This window comes from Tursiops truncatus, chromosome 19 (assembly GCF_011762595.2).
Source record: "Tursiops truncatus isolate mTurTru1 chromosome 19, mTurTru1.mat.Y, whole genome shotgun sequence".
NCBI lineage: Eukaryota > Metazoa > Chordata > Mammalia > Artiodactyla > Delphinidae > Tursiops > Tursiops truncatus.
Genome location: NC_047052.1, coordinates 47,076,919 through 47,099,509, shown reverse-complemented (window position 1 = coordinate 47,099,509; position 22,591 = coordinate 47,076,919). Strand labels below are relative to the sequence as shown.

Sequence of the window (22,591 nt, the reverse complement as noted above, 5' to 3'; positions counted from 1 at the left end):
GCCCTTTGTCCAAACCTTGACTTTGCCACCTATACTCTGTGGCCTTGACCTATCTGATGGCCAGTTCTCTCACCAGTCACCTGGGAATGACAGTGCTTCCCTCCCTCAGTGGAAGCAGATGATTTGTGCTGCAGTGGATAAGCCAGAGCTAGCTCATCACATGTGCAGAGGAGGGCTGGAGCACAGGAAGCTTGGGCACCTGAGCCAGGGCCAGCCTGGGTTCATCCCACCCTGTTCCCCTGCCTGAGATGCAGCCCACTCCTGTCCCAGGAGAGCCCCCCAGGCACCTCCCTCACCTCTGTGAAAACAGGTGTCCAGACAGCAAGCAGGTTTTCATGCCAATAATTTATTGAACGGAGGTCTGTACACAGGCAAACCTTACTGTGGAAACTAAGACATCAGGGGCTCCCCCACTGCCCCTGCCCTCCAGGATGGGGAGAGGAGGGAGGAGGCCTTAGGGGCAGAGGACAGGATGGGGGGACACAGCTGTTGGAGGGGAAAGGGCCAGTTTGGACGGTGCGAATCGACATTTTCTTTAAGAAAAAAATTATAACAATCTATTTACACCCGGGGGCCAGGGAAGGGAAGAGGAGGAGAAGGGCTGGTCTGGTTCTATTTACAAGGGATACAGGAGGGGAGGGGGGTTGGAGGAGGTGGAGACCTGGGGGGAGGGGAGGGAGCTGAGGGGGTAGGAGGTCCTCATGCCGCCCCCCCCCCAAATCCCCGGTCCTTCCTTCTCTTCCCTCCCCACAACCAGTTAAAATCCTCTTAAAAAGCCCACCACAGGGGTGAGGCTGGTGAGGGAGGGACTGGAGGTGGGGATAGGGACTCATTTACCTCTGCCCTCTAGTCTAGGGGCCCGGTCAGGGCAGGAGCTTGACAGGCTATGGCCCCCCTTCCCAGCCCCACTGGGGGCTCCCAGATGGAAGGGTAGTTGGTGGCGCCCTCAGGAAGAGTTAGTGAGGGGAGCTGTGGCATCGGTCGACTGCCAGTCTGGGCCGGTCTGAGCCTCACTTAAAGCTGAGGGGGAAGGAAGGAGCAGACAGTTAGCCTTTGCCTTTTAGCCACCGCCCACCCCCCCCCAAGAGTAGGAAGCTGGTGTGAGATGCTACATTAGAAATGGAAAGCTGTCACTTTAGGTCTAGGGTTGCAAACTCAAATGCCAAAGGGCCAGGTTGGTCATTGAGTGACTCACCAGAAAGCCAGGCCCCACAGAACAGGGGCAGCTGGAACTCAGCTCCAGCTGGTAATACTGCCCTGAGCAGAGGCAGGCCCAGTGCTGCCCAGTCTTATTTTCTTCCCCAAGAGAAACAGGAAATCTGGATTTGTACATAAAATGGCCCCTGTTTTTTACTGTGAGCAACAAATTTAACTTTTTGTTTGTTCAGGCTAAACTTATGTCTTTGGTTTTCCAGTTTGCATTTAAACACAAATACAGGCTATAATGCCTCACAAAGGTGGCCATTCACATGTAAAATACACTTTCTGTCAGAATGTCTACAATTTTGCAGGAAACGCAGTGGTTGTGAGAACAGAGAACAGACCCATCCCCACCCCTGGCAGAGAAATGCAGCTTTAATGCTCAGAAGATGGCCCCCAACTTACCTTGTGAGGATGGGGTAAGGGAGGCAGTGCCCGCCGGGGATCTCAAGTGAGGAGGGATGAGAATGGCGTTGAGAGATGGTTGGATGGTGAGTTCTAGAGACAGGAATGGACATGCCTAGTCAGGGGACAGGGCACCTGGAGACCCAGTCGGGGTTAGAAAGGGGCACCAAATAGGGACCCAGCTCTGGGCAAGGCCAGTTGCCTGGGACACACGTAGCCACTGAACACTTTAAATGAAAAACTGGCAAGAGCCTAACACAGGAGGATTGCAGAGTGCAGATGAAGTCGGTTTGGGTCTCCCGGAATCGGGGGTATTTCCTGAGCCCCAGGACTGCCTTGCAGCCCACCTCCCCACTCCTGTCTTCGACACCAAGCTCTTCACAATCTTTGGCTGCCCCTCCAACAACCCAGATCCCAGGCTGTGCCCTCACCGCCAGGACTGAAATTGAAGAGAGGGGGAAGCGGGCGGTTGTTGGGGAGCTGGGTTCCAGGACATCGCAGTTCATCAAAGAAGCTGTGGGCACAGGCTTCCAGCGGGGAGAGCCTTGAGGACGGTGTGTACTCCAGCAGGCTAGAGCAGAGCGCGATGGCCTCAGGTGGCGTTCGGGATTTGAACACCTTGGGGGGGTGGAGGGGGCAGAGGTGACAAGGGTGAGACGCCCTGGGCCCTGGTATACTCCTGCCCACCTCCCAGAAGCCCACTTTCCACATGAGGCAACTGAGGCCCGGCCTCTGAGGGGAGGTCAGTTTGTATCAGATGAGCAACCTGCTCAGGTCCCATGACTGTATGGGCCCTGCCGTGAGCATGTTTCCCCACCAGAAAAACAGGACTCTTGCATTTACTGTGGGTCCTCGACTTTCAGAGTATGGGACATTCCATAAACTTTGAAATGTGATGAAATTTACTGACCCACTACTGAGCCATGACTCTAGCCAGGTCCCCAGACCGGTTGGCCTCCAATGGGGACCTCAGCCATGCTGCCTGAGCCGCTAGCCCTGCCTCACCTTTGTCCAGGGGTGAGCTTTAATCTGGGGGAACTTGAACTCCGTGTAGTTGGGGTTCATCTCTCGAATCTGTTCCCGGGTTGGTGTTCCCAGCACCTGTAGGGAAAGGGAGGGGTCTGAGCCAAGGCCCTTAGTGCTTAGCCCAATCCCTGCCCACCCTGGCCCTGCCCTCACCTTGATGATCTCCACCAGCTGGTCTACCCCACTGTCCCCAGGGAAGATGGGCTGGCCCAGGAGGAGCTCGGCCAGTACGCAGCCAGCTGACCACACATCTGAAGAGGAATGGGGCAGGGTCAGAGCTACCATGCCCATCCCCTGGCATACATTTCTGTCCTTCATGGTCATCCTGAGAGATGCCCGGGAGCCCCATTTTCTCAGCTCAGAGAGGAAGTGCCTTGCTCAAGGTCACACACAGCTTAGGAACACAGGAGCCTGACTTTGAACCTCCAAGTCTACCTGACTGCACTGTACTCTCCAACCTAGATGTTTCCATTGCCTCTCTCCACTCTGTGACCCCAATAAGCCTTTTCTCTGCCTCTAGCTTCAGAGGACAGATCAACAGGCCAAGAACAGGTACCTGTGTTCTTTGGGCCTCAGGAAGGTAAAGCATTATGTGGGCTGCCTTACTCACTTCTGGCCTCTATCCTGCCCTTGGGAATAGCTATAGGCCGGTAGTCACCCCTCCCTGGTCTGAACCTTGACCGCCACAGCACAAGTTCACATCTAGGGACCATGAAGTTTCCTCACACTGCTGATGACTTCTCTTCCAAACACTTTCACACCCTCTCCTAATGCCTGGAAGTTGGCGCTGTCATCCCCAGCAACAGGGAAGGACATGGAGGCCCTGTGAGCAGGTCACACCCTCATGATGGCAAAGCCTTACCTCCCGATTCTCCCAAGGTCACCGTCAGCCCCTCCCCCTGCCTGAGAAGAGAGGACTGACTGGGAGGTTCCAGAGCTGGTATGGACTCTGGAGTCAGGTCAGCTTTCAAAGCCCGGCCCTGCCCAGTCCCAGCAGTGTGACTGCGGGCAGGTGGCCTCACCACTCTAAGCTTCAGACTGCTCAACTGTAAAATGTACGTATGACAGCATCACCTTCCTGAATTTGAGGACTGGCTAAAAGAACAGATGTTAAGCTTTTATCACCGAGCCTGGCAGACACACAGAAAGAACTCAAAACCTGCCATGACTGCTATTCCCACCCCCACCCTCCCTCAAATCTGACCGATGGACGAGGTGTAATCAGTGGCTCCGAAGATCAGCTCTGGGGCCCGGTAGTAGCGAGAACAGATGTAGGAGACGTTGGGCTCTCCTCGGACCAGCTGCTTTGCACTGTGGGAAGATATGCGTAGGCGGGAGTCAACACAAACCAAGGGCCGGGATCCCTCCTCGCCCCTTCAGCCACCCAGCATACCCCGGGTCAGGCCCACCTGCCAAAATCGCAGAGCTTGAGGACAGCGGTGTCGGGGTCCACCAGCAGGTTCTGGGGCTTGATGTCGCGGTGACACACACCCTGGGAGTGGATGTAGGCCAAGCTCCGGAAGAGCTGGTACATGTACACCTGGGGCAGGCAGGGGACAGCAGAACTCCAGCCCAGCTCTCCCCGCAGAGCACACCCCTGCTCCACCATCTTGGCCTGAAGAGCCCTTCCACCCACTCTCCCTGACTTGAAAACAGTTTGCTGCCCCTTGGTTCTCAAACTTTAGCGAGCACCAGAATCACTTGGCGGCCTTGTTAAAACAGGGACTGCGGACTGCTGGGCCCCACTCTCAGAGTTTCTGATTCAGTCGTTCAGGATGAGGCATTTGCAACAAGCCCCTAGTGCTGGTGCTGGTCCATACTTTGGAAACCATTGCTTCAAGCACACACTTCAGCAGAAGCCTGATGAGTAAGACAGATACATCAGGAAGGCCTTCTTTTAAAGCAGGCCGGGGAGCCTCACCAAATCCACCGGCTATAGGAAAGGCTCAGCCTCCTCTGCCCACCAGTCACAACCACCCACGAGCCAGCCCCTCTCCAGCTGGATTTTCCTGCCACCCTCTTCCCTACTGACGAGGATGTAAGTGCCAAAAGAGCAGGGATCTTTGTGGTTCCATCACTGCTGCATCCCCCAGGGCCTAGACCAGTGCCTGGCACATAATATCTGCTCAGGGATGCTTCTTGGGCCCCCTCCTCCTCTGTTCCCAGTGCCCTCGGCCAGAGATGCCACTTTCTTGCCCTGTGCCTGGTCTCCTCCCAGAAGACTTCCTTGATCCTTCTCACTCCCAAAGCAAGCAGGGCCTCTGTTTCCAGAATCCCCTGTGCTCCTTCCAGTACGGCAGTTGCTAGTAGTTTTATAGTTCTCTGTGATGACACCTGTCTACCCTGTTAAACTGAGAGCTCTGCAGGAGCAAGGCCTGGGTCTCAGTCAACTGGGCCTCTAGAACTGCTCAGTGCTGGCCCCGGAACACAGGCAGCCACAGGACACATTCAACAAACCACACCACTGCCTCCCAGGAAGCGAAGTCCCACAGCTCCCACCACTGGTAGAGCCCCAGGGCTCACCTAGGCCTGGGGTACTTAAAGCCAGCGGGAGGAAAAATGGGGCCCCATGCAACCTCCAACGAACTCGCACCCAACCTCCGCCTTCCAATGCAGCTGGCTGCTCCAGCCTTGTTCTCTACAGACAGCATCCCTAGCCCATACACTCATCCATTCGTTCAAACACCTCCTTACGGATAGTATCATACAGGGCACAGCACCCAGCACTGGGGAATAAGCCTGCACAGGTGATGAATTAAGACTCATGCGTTCCTGGCTCTGTGGGCACTAACCTTTCCGCGACCCTGCCTCCTTCCCATCACCCCTCTGCCAAGGCTCCAAAGGCCAAGACTCTGAGCTCATCGTCTCCCCTCTGCATTCTAGTTCCCCACCTCGATTCTGAGCTAACTCCACCAACACTAACTGGTACCAACGGGCTCCCAGTATGGACCCAAGCAGCCTCCCCAGCCTGGTCAGCTGCCTCCCTGATTGAGTCAGGCCTTGGGTGGGGCTGCCCTGCCTTTGGCGAGCTCCATCTCTGGGGGTATAGGGACAAGGGCAGGGAACGTGAGGCCTCCAGAGACCAACGTAAACTTGGAGATGAGGGAACCCACAGAGGCAGGAGTGTCTGTCTGGAGCTCCTGGCTTTGTGGGCCTGGGCCCCAGCAGCCTGCCTGCCTGCCTACCTTGACATAGATGATAGGGATGGTCAACTTGGCCTTGGTAAAATGGCGGGCCACCCGGTACACCGTCTCGGGCACATATTCCAGCACCAGATTTAGATAAAGCTCGTCTTTCTGCAGAGAGCAAAGAAGAGGTGTGGGGCATTGTGAGAAAAGAGCAAGGAACGGGGGAAGGGAAGGTTTGTGGGGAATAACGGGGGAAGAGGCCAGCAGTCATGAGGAAGGCAGGCAGGCAAACGGGTGGAGTCAAAGTGGAGGACTCCTCCACACACTGAGGTCTCACCTTCTCCCCACTGGAGTAGAAAAAGTATCTCAGCCTCACGATATTGCAGTGGTCCAGCTTACGCATAATCTGCAGCTCTCGGTTCTTGGGGGCAAAGGAAGGCAGCCTCAGAAAACCACCAGCTCTCCCTGCCTCCCCTCCCTAGCACCCCTCACCACAGCTCTACTCCCCGACTCCTGCCAACAGAGCCAAGCAGCTGCTCCCTGTGTCCCAGCTCCAAGGCCCCATGGCGCAGCCCCTAATTCCTCACCCCCAGCCCACTCCCCTCACACACAAGCTGTGGGCTAAACTCAGACCACTTCTATGTGCTTTCTGCAGCCTACTTTTTAAAGATGCTTGATTTTTTGCTGAGATTTACCATTCAAATGACTTCATATATCATCTAAATTTTCCAGCTTCTCTTTAAAACTCAGACGATGTGGCCACATGAGGCCCACCTCCCTGCCTGGCGCAAGCAACAACAGACAGGAAGTGGCCATCCAGTTCACCCTGGTCCCCACTCCTCCCCACTGCTTTCACTAGAGGCATCTGAGCCCTTGGACCCCGGCTTGGTTCCAGAGTCCCAGACTCCAAGCTTCCAATCCTCATCTTCCCAGTGGGGATCCAGCCTCAACCTCTTCCCAGGAGACCCAGTCTCAGCATTCTTCTCTATTCTCTGTTCCCCTCAGGGCCTCAGAGCTCCCTATCCTCAGATCCCTCTCACTTCTGGGACTCAACTATAATCAAATTCTGAGCAGCACCCTGGAGCTCCCCTGAGAGTCCTCACTGCCCGGGACCTAGGCTCTGACCTGGTTCCCTTCAGCCTAGGCTCAGTTCTCCTACATCCAGAGTAGCCTAGGATCCAAGGGGCCTCTAGCTCACAGGGCACCTCTGTATGAATGAAGAAAGGGTACTCCTTCCTCAGACAGGACAGAGCCCCAAACCAAGGCATGTGCAGCACAGGCAGGACGTCTCCCTGCACCTGTCAAACCCTTAGGGCAGAGCTTGACCTTCGCAAACATACTCATTAGCCCCACCAGCTTCCTTTCTCCTCTGGACAGGGGTGTAACTTAGTGGTTAAGGTGAAGGGCTTGGGAATCAGATTCTAGTCTTGACCTTGGGCAATTCTCTCATCTGAGTCTCAGTTTCCAGTTTCTGCTTACTTAGAATGGGAATAACAACAGTACCTACCCTCAGAGAATCTTTCCATAAGTTAAACTCACCTATAAAACACTTACAGCAAAAGCCCAATAAAGTCAGCTCTGGACTCTCCTGGAATCCACATTCCCATCTTCCACACAACTCACTCCCTTCTCCTCTGGCCCATGCTCAGGCCCCCCGTGGAAGCCCAAGTCCAGCACTCTTGCTGGAGTTCTCTCACCAGTCATGTGCAATCAAACCTCCTTGTCCCCGTTCCCCCCAAGCTACCTTGAACCTCTTGTCCTGGAGAACCTTCTTGATGGCCACCAATTCCCTCGTGTCTGCCAGCCGTGCCTGGTACACGACCCCAAATGAGCCACTGCCAATCACTTTGATGTCTGTGTAAGCCACCTCCTGGGAGCGCTCTGGGCCTTGGCCTAGAGTGGCTACCACTGTGGTCACCTTCCCACTGTCACCTGGGGAGCAAAGGGAACACAAGATCTACTGACCTTTCCCCTCTGGCCACCACCCCATCGTGGGGCTGTGAGAGGGAGGGGAGTCACTACAGGAAGCTCATTGGGGGGGTTCTTTGTCCCTTCCCCAATCTTCAAAGATGGCTACTGGATGCCTCCCAGTGCCCTTTCCCCTCTACCCTTCATGGAACCCCAAATCCTGACTCCTCCCATAGGGGAGGATACTGACACATAAAACCTCTTGCTGTTCAAGGGTTGGTGACCCCTAATTTCCACTTCTAGTAAGCAGCAAATGAATGGTCCCTCCTGATCTGAGAAGGCACCAGCACTGCCAGATGTTGAATCCATCCACTAAGAGCTAACTGCCTTGTGGCCACTCCTCACTGAGGGAAAGCCTGACCTAACCTCTTCTGCTTGAGAGCGGTAACCCTGAGGTAATGCTACTTTAGGAAAGCACTAGCCTTTCTCACAGCTCAGGGTATAGTGATCTCTTAAGTCCTCCCTAAGTGGTACTGGTAACTTCACCACTGGTTTCTGGTGACAGAAATGAATGACTCCTCCAGTAAGTGCTAGTACCCTAATTCTCACGTTAGGGGGACAATTAGCTCTTACCCAAATACTTTGGGGCTAGAAAAAAAGCACTGGCCTGACCTCATCTGTGAGGTCCAGAGCCCCAGACCCCATCCTGTGTGTAACTGGTCCCTAATGAACAAACACTTAATAGTGAAAATGGTGAACCTGATCTCTATCACCAGGGGGCTATCCCAGCCTCAGTGCTTTCAAGGAAAGCTATAATTCCCAACTCCATTCTGTAAATGGCAACAAAATTTGGCGGCATTCTTGGGGGATAGTGATCCCTCTTCTTTGGGTAACTGATGAAAGGTTCCCCAAAGAAAAGGGGTCAATGATGAATCAAATCCATTCTGAGGGGCCAGTGACACCATCTTTTGGAGGGAGATGATCCTACATAGCTATTTTTCCAGAGCCAGTGACATCATTTCTCAGAATAATGAAATAGGTATAACTTCACATCCCTATTCTATGGGGTGGAACTGGGACCCTCCCCTGCCCTCATTCCATTTCTGTGAAAGGAGACCCACTGACTCATCTTTTTTGAATAACACTATGGACTTGGTCTGAAAAGTATGCTGACTTCCAATCTATCCTCAAGAAGCAGCAATCATTAATTTCTACCATTGGGGGTACAATTCTACATATTACGGACAGATAATGATAGTAGACGTCGTCTTTTAAAACAGAAGATGACTATATACCAGGTTTGGAAAGCCCTGGCCCTGTTCTTTGGGGACACAGCAAACCCAAATCGCTGTTTCTAAGTGATATTCACTCCAAATCCCTATGCTCTGGAGGGGAGCACATTCAGATCGCTCCTTCTGGATGGTGATGATATTATTCTTCTTCTCTTAGGAAACAATAACCCTTGAGCCCCATTTGCAAGCGACAATAACCCCTGATCCCGTTCTCGAATGATTGGCAACATCGGATCCCTGTTTTTAAGGCTCACGGACCCAAGACTTCGGTACTGGAAGAACAGGAACCTGTGACCCCTGTCTCTTAGAGAATTACTAAATCTAATTCTAAACTCCAAGTGATGGTAACCCCCCCAAATCCCTTTCTTTGGGATGGGGGAGAGCTCAGATCCCAGTTTGGGGAGGCACAGTGACCTCGAGCTCCTCTCTAAGCATAAAGAAAAACCTGATCGACGTCTAAGTGACTTCAGGGATCCGATCTCCACCCGCCACGGGCGACGCTAGTACTCACGGCCCAGCTTCACTCCGGGCGGCGGGAAGCTGGTGCCCGCGCCGGGGCCGCCGCTGCCTCCTCCGCCGCTGCCGCTGGGACCACCCCCGGAGCTCGAGGCCCCCACGCCCCCGCCCATGGCTCCGACTGACGTCTTCCCGCCGCCGCTGCCGCCTGGGCCAGAGGCCGAACCCCCGGGGCCGCCACCGCCGCCGCCGCCACCGCCGCCTGGCTCCGCGAATGAGCTGGTCCGCGCCCGGCCCGAGCCCCCAGGGCCGCCCCCCGAAGGCGCGCCACCGCTCATGGCGCCGAGCGCAGGCCCAGGCCGCGGGGCTCGGGCTGCCCGGGTTGCCCCCGCCGCTGCCGCTGCTGCCGCCTCCCCCGGGATCCGGCCTCTTCCAGGCCGCGCCGCTCGGGCTCCGGCTCCGGCTCCGGCCCAGCGCCCGCCGCGCGGCACGCCGGGAGATGCAGTCCGCCGGCTCTGCGCGCCGCCGTCGCCGCTGTCGGCCCTCACAGAGAGCCGCGCGGCACGCCGGGAAATGGAGTCCGCAAAGACCTCAGAGTGGACCGCGGGGTTGATAGGTCGTTCTGCACCTCGGGAAACACAGTCCTGGTCAATAAGTTGGCCGACTGTGCCCACAGCGGACCCTGAAGCACTTTCGGAAGTAGGATCAGAGTCGCACACTCACTCCATTGCGGCAACCGCGCGTCCCTAGGTGTGGCTCAGAAATGTAGTACTCCATCAATGAGCTATGTAGACGTGATGCAATCCGGGAAACGGAGTCCAGTCGCTCACTTAGTATATTGGCTGTATGCCGACCAGCGCCAGGTGCCCTCTGGGAAATTGAGTCGGAGGCCGCGGACCCGCCGCAATCGGGCCGTGAGGCAAGCCGGGAAATGGAGTCATCGCCACGCCCTCACCGCATTGCAGGTGTGAAGCTACTCCCAAAGCACGCCGGGAAATGGAGTCCCATGTGATTCCCTAAGCCCCAAGTGGATACTGCAGTTCCGGAGATAGGCTAGGAAATGGAATAGCATTCCTCCTCCCTCTTTCGCTAGGCCGCAGTCCCCGCTGGAAAATGTAGTCAACACCGAGGCTTCAGAGCAGTTGCTACAGCGAGCCTTTGTGTCTTCTGGGAAATGGAGTTCAAGGCAGCCTTCCCACTGACTTAAGGGGAGGGATCTACCATGATCCTGAAGCATGCTGGGGAATAGTCCAGACCGGATCCCGACCCTTTGTGAGACGAGACTGCAGAGGCTTGCCGGGAAGTGTAGTCTAATAGGTACCTTCGGGAGAGCGTGAGCGAAAGGTGAAAGACAGCAGTCGCCCAGGGGAGACTGAAGAAAGTTTCAACGCCTCCTGCCCCGCCGCCAGGTCCCAAGAAACAGCCGAAGTCTATCAGAGGCTGCTGGAAAATGGAGTGCAAACACTCCAAGTTCCAAGTTTCCACAAATCCGGAAGGAAAACCCTCCCCGCAAACGATTTAGGAAACAAAGTTTCCGGTGGTTTCTCAGGACAATACAGTCTTCGGATACTGTCTAGCTTTTTCTAGCAATGTAGGTTGCACCAGCAGGCTGAGCCGAAGTTTGAAAGAAATGAAAATATAATTTTTCTTGAACCCCCATTAAGCTTATTGCATCCTCACGCTTCCTAAATCACAGGATCCTGAAAGGCCCAAAAGAAGGAAGCCGGCTGCTAGGAGTAGCCTTGGGTTTTGTGCATGCATTATATCGCCCCACTTATCGATTCATACCCGGAAGGACAGTAGCCCCAAAGCGCGCTGGGAAAGAGAGTTCGTGTGTGTGTGTGTGTGTGTGTGTGTGTGTGTGTGTGTGTGTGTTCGTGTGAGAGAGAGAGAGAGAGAGAGAGAGAGTGTGTGTGTGTGTGTGTGTGTGTGTGTGTGTGTGTGTCCCGGAAGTACTTGGAACTAGAATGAAATCACCCTCCGCCCCTCCTGCCTTGTGGAATGATGGGAAATGGAGTCTCTAGACTTCACTTTAATCAGATCCTGTGATCACACTAATTGTCCTCTCCTTTCTGAAGCCTGCAGAAAGTCTCGTCCACTCGGTCTGTAGCTGACCGCAATTCCCAGCGGACACAGACCACTGGGGTAGGACAGACGGTAGCGCTAAAGCCTTTTCAAACTGCATTAACCAGAAGGCAAAGCGCAGTCACACTTCCGCTCTCTTCTCAATGAATGAGGCTGCATCACGCACAGCCCAGAGCGGGCGCTTCTGGGAATTGTAGTAGTTTCTCAGTCAAACAGTGTCTGCTGCCCTCTGGCGGCGGCTCGGAGTCCACAAGCAAAAATCCGAGTCAAGCTCCAAAACCTGGGGAATGCTAAACTGGACCAAGAAGGTCTGCAAGGGCAGAAGAGCAGGGCGGAATAGCAGCGGTTACTTAAGGGCCAGAACCCGTGGGACATGCGCAGTGGGCCGCGCGTGGGCAACCGCCAGAGGGGATTGGGGTCCGTCGGAGTCAGAGGGCGTCAGTCTGAGGGAATCTTACCCGAATGTCTGTACGAGCTGAGAACGTTTGTTGAGGGGTGCTAGAGCGGGTTGTAAGTGGTTATGAGGGGCCTATGGGTGTCTGGAGGTGCTCAGGGGAGTCTTTGAAGAGGTGAACTGGTCTTCCTGGAGACCAGTGAAGTCAGAGAGGACTTGGGGTGTCTGTAAAAGGTCTGTGGGAAACTGTGAGAAACTACTGGTGACTGAGGGGATCTCTGAGGGATGGTTGAGAAGCATAAGGAAGGACCTTTGGGGGACTGTGGGAGTACTGAGATTATCGGTAAGAAGAGGGTCTCTCATGGGATGAATTAATTGATGAAGTGTCTTGAGATCTATAAAGGGCTTTATAGTTGGTTATCAGAGATCCCGGAGGATGTAGAAGGGAGCAGGGGTATGGTCTTGCAGAAACCGTGAATAAATTTAGGTGGGTCATTAAAGATTAGAGGAGCCGCTGGAATTTTCAAGACCGGATGCCACCTGTGACATCCCACGCAGCCAGAATTGGGGGCAGGAAGTCTGCTGGGGCTGTGGAATAACCTGGAGAGCAGTTCTGAAGCTGAGTGCTTTTAAATCCACGATAGACCCGGTTTAGAGGTGCTTTGAAGGCACTAGAATCAGGTGCTGAGACTACTAGTCAGGGTCCTCCCTCCTCCCTCCAATGATGACATCCCTCTTTCTCCATCACACCACCACCACCACCAACTCAGCTGCATCTATGTTGCCAGGAGACAGGCCTCATCCCAACTTCCAGAAATAGCCCAGCGGCCCCCACCCTAAGGGAATGACTTACATCACCCAGGAGAGGGAGCAGTTGCCCATAGGCCGCCACGGGAGCCTCAGTTTCCTGCCAGTACCCCAACCCTGGATCGTCTCTTCACTGCCAACGGGCATCATTTGGGACCACCCACCCTGGGCTGGCATGAAATGAGGATGAAAGGAGAGTGGGTAGGAGTTTCCAGTTCCTTTCCCCTCAGAGTTACACAGGGTGAAGTTTCATGGTGAAGCCAGTCCACAACAGGCCCTGAGCCCTCAATTCTCACTCCATCTCTTAGCAGCTGTGTAGCCTTGGGGAACTCCTTCCCCTCTCTGGGCCAGCACCTCACCTGCACTGAACGGGTTGCGCTGTCTCTAAGGGCACCTCTAGCTTGGATTCCTCCTCTTGATTCTTTCATCTCTGATTCAAGCTCTCCAACTTGGGCTTCTAGCCTTATAAGCTCACCTCTCAGATCCTATGATATTGAGATCCTGGTCTAGATCCAACGATCCTGGCTTTAGGAGAACGCAGTTGTTGAAAGAACATGGGGTTCAGAGACAGACTTCATTTAAAGTCCTAGCTGGGCTTAAGGTCTTGGGCAAGTGATTTACGTGAGCCGCTTGCCCCTACCTTGCTGGATGTTGGAGATAAAGCGCTGCAGCTCCCAACTAGGTACCTGGCACACCGTAGGTCAATCAATAGCAACTATGATGAAGCCAGTCCCTTCTTTTTTTTTTTTTTTTTTTTTTTGCGGTACGCGGGCCTCTCACCGCTGTGGCCTCTCCCGTTGTGGCGCACAGGCTCCAGACGCGCAGGCGCAGCGGCCATGGCTCACGGGCCCAGCCGCTCCGCGGCATGTGGGATCTTCCCGGACCGGGCACGGACCTGTGTCCCCTGCATCGGCAGGCGGACTCTCAACCACTGCGCCACCAGGGAAGCCCTAGCCAGTCCCTTCTTAACTTGCTGGCAGTGAGTGTTTCCATGGTTTGATGAGAAGATCACTAAGGTACCTTGCAAGGTCTACATTTCAAGAGACCCTGCAAGCCTGTTGCCAAAGGACTCCCAGATTAATTCATAAGCGCCTCTAAGGAGAGTGATGTGTGGGAGAACACCAGACGTTGCGCAAAAGGAGCTCCAAGGAGGCACGACTAGGAATTCACAGAGAGGAAAGGCATTGTAGGCAGGAGAGCAAGGGCCATGGCGTGGTGTTGAAGAGCCTAAGGGGCTCCCAAGGATGAGCAGATCCCCCATGGAAGAGGGGAGCAGACAGAGGGCCAGAGCATGCCTGAGACCTTCACCATCAGGCCCAGGGGTTAAGTGCCGCCCCAGGTCAGTTCATTTCCCAGACCTGGATTTGCCCCATTCAGATGGGGTTAGGCCCTCTGGCCATAGGTCCATTTGGGGGTCCAGTCTAGGTCCCTGTCCTTAAGAACCAAGCAAAGGCTGTTGCCCTGCAGTGGCTGCACCCAGCACCCAGGACAGATCACTGCATCCAAAGGTCCAAAGTTTTATTATTTTGAATACATTCTCCAGCAGCCCCCAACTTCCCTCCCCCCAACCCTCCGTCCCCAATACAGAATAAGGCTTGACCACAGACCCCCAGCCCAGGGGCCCCAGCTGGGAGGCAGAGGGGGCTTCCAGTTTGGTTTCAGGGCACCCCCTTCCCACCTGCCTGCCTATGGGCTAGTCCTAGGAGCAGCTGGGGGTGAAGGGGTTGGACTGGCGCTGGGGTGGGGAGTAGGAGAGGGATAGCAGGCACTTGTAGAGATTTGTGGCCTATGGGCGGCACCCCTCACCCTCCTCCACCCCCAACCCCCCCCCCACAGAATTTTTGGTTCATCATAAAATGTTCCTCCCTCCTCTGCTGCAACCCTGTGGGGGGGTATGAGAAACCCAGGCACTCATGGCCCCTGGAGGGGCAGGGAAGGCAGGATCGGGGCTGAGGATGGCCGGGGGTGGAAAGGGAGAGAGGTACAGGAGGCAGAGAACAGGGAGGGAGACAAGGCTTTACTTCCTAAGCGATTGTAATAAAAAAGTTCCTGGGCTTTGAGGCCAGAGCCTCAGTTCAAATATAAATTCCCCAGAATGGAGGTGGCCCCTTAACTCCCCCCTCCCCCCTACCACTCTGCCCGGAGCTTAGAAACCCACAGAGACAGGGGACAGCCCCCAGCCCTGGGCACCCACCCACCCTCACAGTTAAAAAAAAAAAAGAAATTAAAAGTTTTATACAAAACGTGGGGGAGGGGAAAGGGAGGAGGCAGGGAAGAGACGAGAAAGCTGCCCTCACCTCCAGGGAATGGGGGGGGTTAAGGCAGCAAAAGAGGCATAGGGGGGGTGGAGGGAACGGGGGTCCCCTGCCCACAGCCCTCAGGAATCTCGATGCTCCAGAGAGAGCTGGGCTGTAGCGTGCTGGAGGTCAGAACTCACCCGCCTTGGGGTGAGGGGGCCCCCTGCCTCCCCAGGCCCCTCCCCACGCACCTTCTTGTCCTCTCCCTCATCCTCGAGGCCCCCAGCGGGGCCCCCACCCCCCTCCAGGCGACAGTCTTCACTCCAGCGCCGTTTAAAGCGCAACTTGAGGGGCATGCATTGGGCTGCCCCGGGTGCCTCGCCGGGGTCGGGCTTCGGGGGTGCAGGGGGGGCACGAGGCGTCTTGAACACTTCCCCGTCTTCCTCATCCTCGTCGCTGATGTCAGTCACCTCCACCTCCTCTGACTCGCCTTCCGAGATAGGCTCCACCTTGATCTGGGGTGGGGGGGGCGGGGGGGCGGGGGGGCCCAGCACCCCGGCCCCCTCGGCCAGCCCGCCTGCGCTGCCACCACCACCGAGGGCACCGCCACTGCCCTTGTCAGCGCCCACCAGAGCCTTGTCCCCAGCCGCCCGCTGCCGGCGTCCCAGTGGGGGCGGCTGGAGCTTAAACTTGAATGGAGAGGAGGAGGAAGAAGAGGAGGACGAAGCTGAGGAGGGGACTGGTGGGGTCTCGGGTGCCATGGGCGGCAGCGGGCACTTGTCAGCGCGCTGGGGCTGCGGCACCACCAGCCCGGGGTAGTGCAGGAAGGCGCGGGGGCTGAGGTGGTAGTTGTAGACGCTTTGGGTGTGGGCCTGCAGGTACCGTTTCATGTCCTCAGGGCTGAAGGAGAAGTGGGAGCCTCCCCCCGAGCCGCTGGGGCCCCCGCCACCACTGGGGTACATAGGGCTCAGCGTGGGTGAGGGAGTGTAGGCCAGGTGCGTGGGTGTCATGGGCAGAGCCGGTGAGAGCTGAGGGGGCAGCAGGGAGCCAGGCCCGGCTAGAGGCGACACAGGGAAAGGGCTGAGGGGCTCAGGGCCACCCCGGGGCCGGGGGTAGACACGGAAGACACCAGGGTCATGGGGCAGGCGGGCCAGCGGGGGCCCGCGGAAGGCACCCAGCTCCGGGGGGCCAGGCGGTCGGGCCCGGGGGTCCTCTCCCAGTGGCTCTTCCAGCTCTGACGTGCCATCGCTACAGTCACTGACAGAGCCTCGGCCCAGGCGTCGGGCCACCACAGCCGAGAAGAGGGAGGATGAGGACGAAGAGCAGGCCGGTGGAGAGCGGGGGTCCTCGGTGGGAGACAGCACCTCGGAGGGCGTTGAGGGAGGGAAGCGGAAGTGGCTGCCGCCTGTCGGCACTGGCGGGGCGCTCTGGGGCACCGCACCCCCTGGCGGGAGAGGGGAGACACGATGTCAAGGCCCCCAGCCTCGCCTGGACATTCAGACAGACCCTGCCGTCCCTCTGAGGCCATGCTTACCAGCCCTTGTACTCACCAGCCAACCCCACATCGATGAAAGGGTAATTAACCAGCACCAGTTTGTTGAAGTTGAACTTGTAGGTGAACCGTTTCCCCTTAGTCTTATGCAGAATACGTTTGTTGTAATAATAGCTGTGGATGTAGAAACACCATCGGACGGTCAGTCACGCGGGACCCAAGTCCAGACCCCGAACCTTGACACGTGTGAGTGCTGCTCGCAAAGGGTGACTGAGAAACACGGGCCACCCGAGAGAAATCAAGGTCCAGAGGGTGGAGACCAGCTCTCCCCTCAGTTCTGGGGCCAGACTAGAGGCCACGTCCCTGGTTGTATTCTCTCCTCAGGACACCTCGGTGTGACAAATGGTCTCAGAGAGGGGCTGGGACTTGCCCAAGGTCACGCAGCTGTGATCTGGACCCAGAGGGCAAACCCAAAGCCTATTCCCGTGGGCCAGGGGCTCCCAACCAGTGGGGCGCTGTCCACATCTGCCCAGGGACCTCTGCCCTCCTCACCGCAGGGCCCGGCTCAGCTTGTCATAGTTCATCTGGGGCTTGCACTTGCGGACGCCCCAGAGCCGAGCCACCTCGTCGGGGTCCTTGATGACGAATTCCCCGTAGTCCCCCTGCCAGGCGATGACACCCTGGTACTCCTCCTTCCGCAGCAGCTCCAGGATAAAGTGCCACAGCTGGATCTGCCTCGAGCCGGGGGACGACTCCGGCTTGTAGGCCCAATCCGGGAAGGCAAACCCTGGGGACAGGAGGCAGGGGTGCGGCCCCGGGTCAGGGCGCCAAGTCTGGGGCCCTGGGGCCCATCCCAGGGTCCACCCCCTACCCCGCCCTTAATGTGGGGAAATCCGTCTCCCCCTGCCAAGCCAGGACCTGGTTAGAGGGAGACAGTGTGTGTCTGTCTGTGTGTGAGGGGGGCTAGACAGGAGCTGGGGGGAGGGGAAGCTGGAGCCTGCTCCAGCGACACCGGGAGAAACAGGAAACCGTCGGCGGCGGGTCCCGGGGCCAGTGCCAGGGGGCCAGGCACCAAGCCAGGCCGGCGGGCAAGGCTGCCAGTGGGGGAGGGGCAGGAAGGGGCACACGTGGCCAGACGGGTTGGGGCGAGCCCCCCCCCCAGCCCACCCGCACTCCCGTTCAGGGTCAGTCACTACCACGCCGGCCCCCCGCCCCCACCACACGACCGTCTCTGTTCCCCTCCTAGGAAGGTACACTGTCTCCCTCCCAAGACCTACCGGAGCCCTTACTCCCACCCTAGGCCCCGAAAGGAGGATTTTTTTTTTTTTTCTTAAAAGGACCAGGAGGGGTGGGGTGGCTGCTTGACGATGAGGTCAGCGCTTGCACACACAGAGGCTTCTGTCTTCCCTGGAGAGTGAAACCCAGACTGTCTGAGAGCGCGCCCCCCCCCCCCCCCCATCAAGCCCTGGACCCTCTGTGCTGCACTGCCCTACCCAGACCCGGGCGCACGGACCCAACCTGGCTGGAGGGCCTCAAGACTGAACAGTCACCGCTAGCTGTAGCCTGCTCCCCTTTCTGCCTTCTCATCCTCAGCTTCTTCCCTGCCCACCTACCTACCCGCCCCCAGCATTAACCTTGGGTAGAGGTTGGTGGTGGGCTGGCTGGTCCCTAGAGGTGATGGGCAGCCTGGGGGGGAGAGTTGGGGGGGCTGCGGTTGTTGTCATTTCCCAAACCCCCGGGTAATCAGGGGTCATCAATAATTCAGCACTAGGCAGCCGGTAATGGAGGGGCGGGAGGAGGGAAAGGGAGGAAGAGAAGGGGGGAGGCAAGACAGAAGCCCTGGTGCCACTAGAGGGAGAAGGCCAAGGTGGAGAGCTAAGGATGGGCGGGGTCCCAAGTCCCAATCAGGCTGCAAGGGTCAGCCTCCCTCCCCTGGCCCTGGCTCACACCACAGCTCAAGCAGGTACCAACCAGGCCTGGGGCAACATGGAACCTCCCCCAAAGACTCCACCCAAGTCTGGAATCCAACAGGGGATCCTTCCCCATGGGGACACAGGGGATCAGCAGTTCCTATTCCCACAGGGGCCACTCCCTCTAAATCAGAGCTGACTCTAACCTCTACTGGGACCCAGCTCCCTGACCCCTGGCCTTGGGTAGACTGGGATGGCCAGCATTCCCCACCTGGTCCCTGCCTCATTCAGAAATTCCAGCCTCAAACCAGCCCCCCGGGGCTCCAGGGATATGACCATATGACCTCCAGCTGGTCGCAGACCCAGGGTACTGTATGTACCAGCAGCCCCTGCTCCATTCAGAAGTGACAGCCCCTGACAACACCTTCCATGGACCCCGGCATCCACAGACCCATCCCTCTCTTGGGAATCCAGGTGTTCACCCCTTTACGCTCACCCTGCTAGAGAACCCAGGTCCGAGGGTCTTGTTCAGGGCCCAGAGGTCCTTGGGAACCCAAGAGTCCGCCCGTTCCACGTACCCTCCAACCTCCTCCAAACTCCTGTCTCCCTTCAGGGCACCAAGCTTCGCGCTCCCCCCCACCTAAACCCCAATCTGGCTCTCCGACTCGGGGTGGGGGCCGAAGCCCCTGAGACATCAGTCTAGAGCTGGGGTGTGTACTGATTTCCACCCTCCCCCCAAAATTAAAGCCACCCTTCCCAGCCCACCCGCCCCAGCCTCCTTGTCCCGGTAACCAGGCAACGTGTGTGCAGCGACAGTCCTGGGAGCGGGGGAGCAGGAGGCTAAAAATAAACTTTGCAGAAGAGAAGGAGTGAGAGAGACTACATGCAACACAAAGGGAAGGGAGGTGGGGGGCTCTGGAAAGGCCTCAAGCTGCATTCCGGGGACTGACCCAGGCCCCCTAGTTAACCCCCTCCCTGAACAAACCCCCTCCCGGGCCAGAACCCTGGCTCCCACTCGTGGCAAGGGCCCTCCCTATTCCCAGGCCCACCCCAAAGCCAGCTTTCCTCATCGGACATGGCATACATGAGGGCCTGTTCCCAGCTTTGGGGGGAGAAGGAAGATGAGGGGTGACGTCAGGGTGTCTCAATGGGGCTCTGTTCCCCAGGCTTTGGAGCCAGGAGCCAGGCACGGGCAAGGGGAGCATGTGTGAGTGTGTGTTGTGTATGGGTCCACGTGCTTAAAACAGGGAACCACCCGGCCCGCACCAAGAAAGCTTGGGGGTGCAGGACCTCTGGAGCATGGGAGGACAGCGAGGCAGAGACAGAGCAGCTGACACTGAGAGAAGAGCTGAGGACATTGCCAGACAGGGTGGAGAAGAGGCAGCAGACAGGAAGGGCTGGGATGGCGGGGTCCCAGAAGGCACACCTGGGTCCCACGGAGGCGGGGTAGGGAATCTCCCAGACAGACTGTGGAAACCTGGGAGCAGGGTCTGCAGAATTCTTGGGCGCCCCTCAAATTCACATAACTGCCCAAACTTTTTTTAAAAGGACTCTGGGGTCGGAAGGGAGGGGTAGTGGTAGAGGAAGAACACGCCGGCCTCCTGGGGGGCCCCGCCACCTCCCCCAGTCCAGGCAGCCTTCGGTGGCGCCAGAGCCGGGAAGAAAACAGGAAGTGGGAAACAGCCGCGGCAGAGGAGAGAGGGGCCGGGATGGAGGATTGGATGGAGGGGCGCGCAGCGGCCAGCCAGGAGGCAGAGGGACCCATGGATCGACTGGGAGACCAGTACAGGCCCCCGCCCCTTCCCCCAGCCAGAGAACCCACACGGCGCGGCCCCAAGACTGGGTTGGGGGAGCTGCCCAGCCGGTCCCACCAGGCGAAGGCCCGTAGCAGGGAGGGAAGACGAGGCGGGGTTGTCTGGGTGCCTCGGCCCCCTCCTCCGGCGAGGGGAGGCTCCTGCTGCCCCCAAGGCCCAGCGGCCCTGGAGCCTTTGGGAGCCAGAGAGTATGTGGGACGCACGTGACTGACCCTACAGCACTCCGAACCCCTGCCCCACGCCCAGCCCCCTCCTCGGTCCCAATCCCCAGGCGCCGGAGCCCGGCTCGGAGCCCTTTAAGAGCCGCCCCCACCCGCCGAGCGACGGGGGGGCGGGGTGGGTGGGCCGGTCGGGGCACACACCCTCACACAGGAGCCCTAGCCGCGGCCGCCGCCGGGGGAAGGAAACAAGTTTGAACAGCGGCGCCTGGCCCCCTTCCCCCTCCCCCGTCCCCGCCCCGGGCCGGATTCCGACGGGGTAGACGGGCAGGGGGCGGCTGGGACCCCTCCCCCAGCGCGCTCGGGCGCAAAGTCCAGCCAGCGAGAGCCCGGGGGCGGCGGGGGAGGGGAAGGGGGAAAGTCCGGGGGGGGTTAATCCTGCTGCCCCCCGCCCGCCGACCGGGGGGGGGAGGGGAACCTTGGCCCCTTAAGGAGGAGCAAGTTGGCGGGGAAGAGGGGGGCGGAAGGAAAAGACGGCCGGTTGAAAGAGAAGAGCTGGATGAGGGAGGGGGTCGAGGGGGGGAGCCTCCGCGTCCACCCCCACCTTCCCCACCCTCCCCAACCCCGGGTCCCCGGAGGCGAGTGAGGAGGGTTCCCAGGTCTCTCCCGAGCGACCTTAAAGCCGCGCGTTCTAAGGTCGGAAACAAAAAGTTCCTTTTTCGAACGTTCGGGCTGCGCTTTGGAACTTTGCGACTCGGCGCGGGCGGGGGAGAGAGGAGCCGGCGGAGACGGGCGGGGGAGGGGCGGTGCAGCCCGGTCCCCGAGTCCCGGGCTCCCCACTCACGCCCTCCTCCTAGAGGCCATCCTGTATCCCCCTCTAAGCCGGTGCGGGGCACGCATCGCGGTGAAGGTCACGGGCCGGACCGCGCAGCGCGGAACCTGGGATAGCGGGCCCTGTGGACAGCCCCCCCGCACACACACGCCCCGCACACGTCCCGGCCCCCAGAGTGCAACGTGACAGAGCGGCGGGGAGGAACCCAGCCACCCCCGTGATCCCGGGAGTGAGGGAGAGCCGAGCTTTCGGGGTCCAAGCAAGGAGAGAACCAGGACTCGCAGCACCCATACCACTGCGCCCACAGCCAGGAATTGGGGGTCCGGTGCACACCCCCGCTCGCGCCGCAAGAAGCAACAGGTCTGGAGTGCTTGGGGGTCCCCCGGAACTGGGGATCACTCGGGCTCCCCCAGAACCCTTCAGCCCCCCCAAAGTTTCTCCGCCTGGTTTCCCGGGGCAACAAGTCTCCCCCACACGTGCTGCCCCCGCCCCCACCTGTGTCCGCCGGGGTCTTCATGCTGGGGGGCCCGGGGCGAGGCGCCCCGACTCCGGGCCGCAGCTCCCGGCGCCCGCGCTGCCCCGTCCCGTCCCGAGCCCGTCGGGCCGCCCTCGCCGATTCACCCGGCCTCGCCTCTCAGAGCCTCTCCCCTCCCCGCCGCCGCCTCCCGGGTTAATATCGCACTCCGGGGCCGGGACGCCCACGCCCCCCGGCCGGCGACGTCACCGCCGCGTCGCCATGGAGACACTGCGCCCGCCCCCTCCCCGCGCACTCACACACACACGCACGCGCGCGCACGCACACACACACACACACACACACACACACACACGCACACACACACTCGTCGGCGCGCAGCCACTGAGGACCGGCCGGCTCTAGGCTTAAAGGGGCCGCGCGACGGGGGAGGAGGGAAGGAGGGGGTTGGGGTGGGATGGGGTCCGGGGGGTTATGACCCTTCTCTGAGGCTCCAAGTCTGAAGATAACTTAAGTCCTCAGGACTCGCGACCTGCCGCCCCTCCTCCTCTCCTGCCCACTGCGGGGTCCAGATTTTCTTTGGAAGCCTGTAAGAGGGGTTGGGGGGTACCTTCTGATGAGTGTCAGAAACTTTTGTGAGGAGGAGTATGGACCTTTGGGGAGGAGGCAGAATTTTCTCTGCAGGGGGGCCGGGTCAGGACCTTGGAGGATGATCCAGACCACAGCATTTCCCAGGCTGGGCTCACCATGTCCCCCCACCAACGATCCTGAGCCTGAATGGGGGCAGCTGTCCAGGGGTGGGGTGGAATGGGTGGGAAGCATTTCCCAGCATCGGAAATAGGGAGGCGGCTGTGCCCTCCATTCCTTCAGGGATGGGGTCTTGGCCTTCCAGATAGCCCCAGTCCCAACTGGGGAGGAAGTGACCAGAGAGAATGCACGCGGGAGCCCGCCCCCCCATCCCCAGACTGCAGC

General features: G+C 58.5%; 2 protein-coding genes across 3 annotated transcripts; both read right to left on the bottom strand.

The window, feature by feature from the left end:
- Positions 1-326: 326 nt before the first annotated feature.
- On the bottom strand, positions 327-10,461 carry GSK3A (glycogen synthase kinase 3 alpha). Of its 2 annotated transcripts, XM_073795903.1 has the most exons (12): positions 9,471-10,461; positions 7,504-7,691; positions 6,097-6,180; positions 5,817-5,927; positions 4,041-4,171; positions 3,836-3,942; positions 2,785-2,882; positions 2,611-2,706; positions 2,037-2,223; positions 1,606-1,698; positions 1,196-1,319; positions 327-1,020 (listed from the first exon to the last, which is right to left on the bottom strand). In XM_073795903.1, the coding sequence occupies exons 1-11, from the start codon at positions 9,751-9,753 to the stop codon at positions 1,234-1,236; spliced, it is 1,464 nt and encodes a 487-aa protein (XP_073652004.1). In that variant the 5' UTR covers positions 9,754-10,461; the 3' UTR covers positions 327-1,020; positions 1,196-1,233. The 2 variants fall into 2 exon arrangements, with proteins under 2 accessions (XP_073652004.1, XP_033700624.1); XM_033844733.2 differs by lacking the exon at positions 1,196-1,319 and having other exon boundaries at positions 9,471-10,438.
- A 3,741-nt stretch (positions 10,462-14,202) lies between these two features.
- ERF (ETS2 repressor factor) lies at positions 14,203-21,805 on the bottom strand. Its single transcript, XM_033844439.2, has 4 exons — positions 21,640-21,805; positions 16,983-17,217; positions 16,489-16,604; positions 14,203-16,382 (listed from the first exon to the last, which is right to left on the bottom strand). Exons 1-4 carry the CDS (start codon positions 21,659-21,661, stop codon positions 15,079-15,081), a joined length of 1,677 nt encoding a protein of 558 aa, XP_033700330.1. The 5' UTR covers positions 21,662-21,805; the 3' UTR covers positions 14,203-15,078.
- Positions 21,806-22,591: the final 786 nt, after the last annotated feature.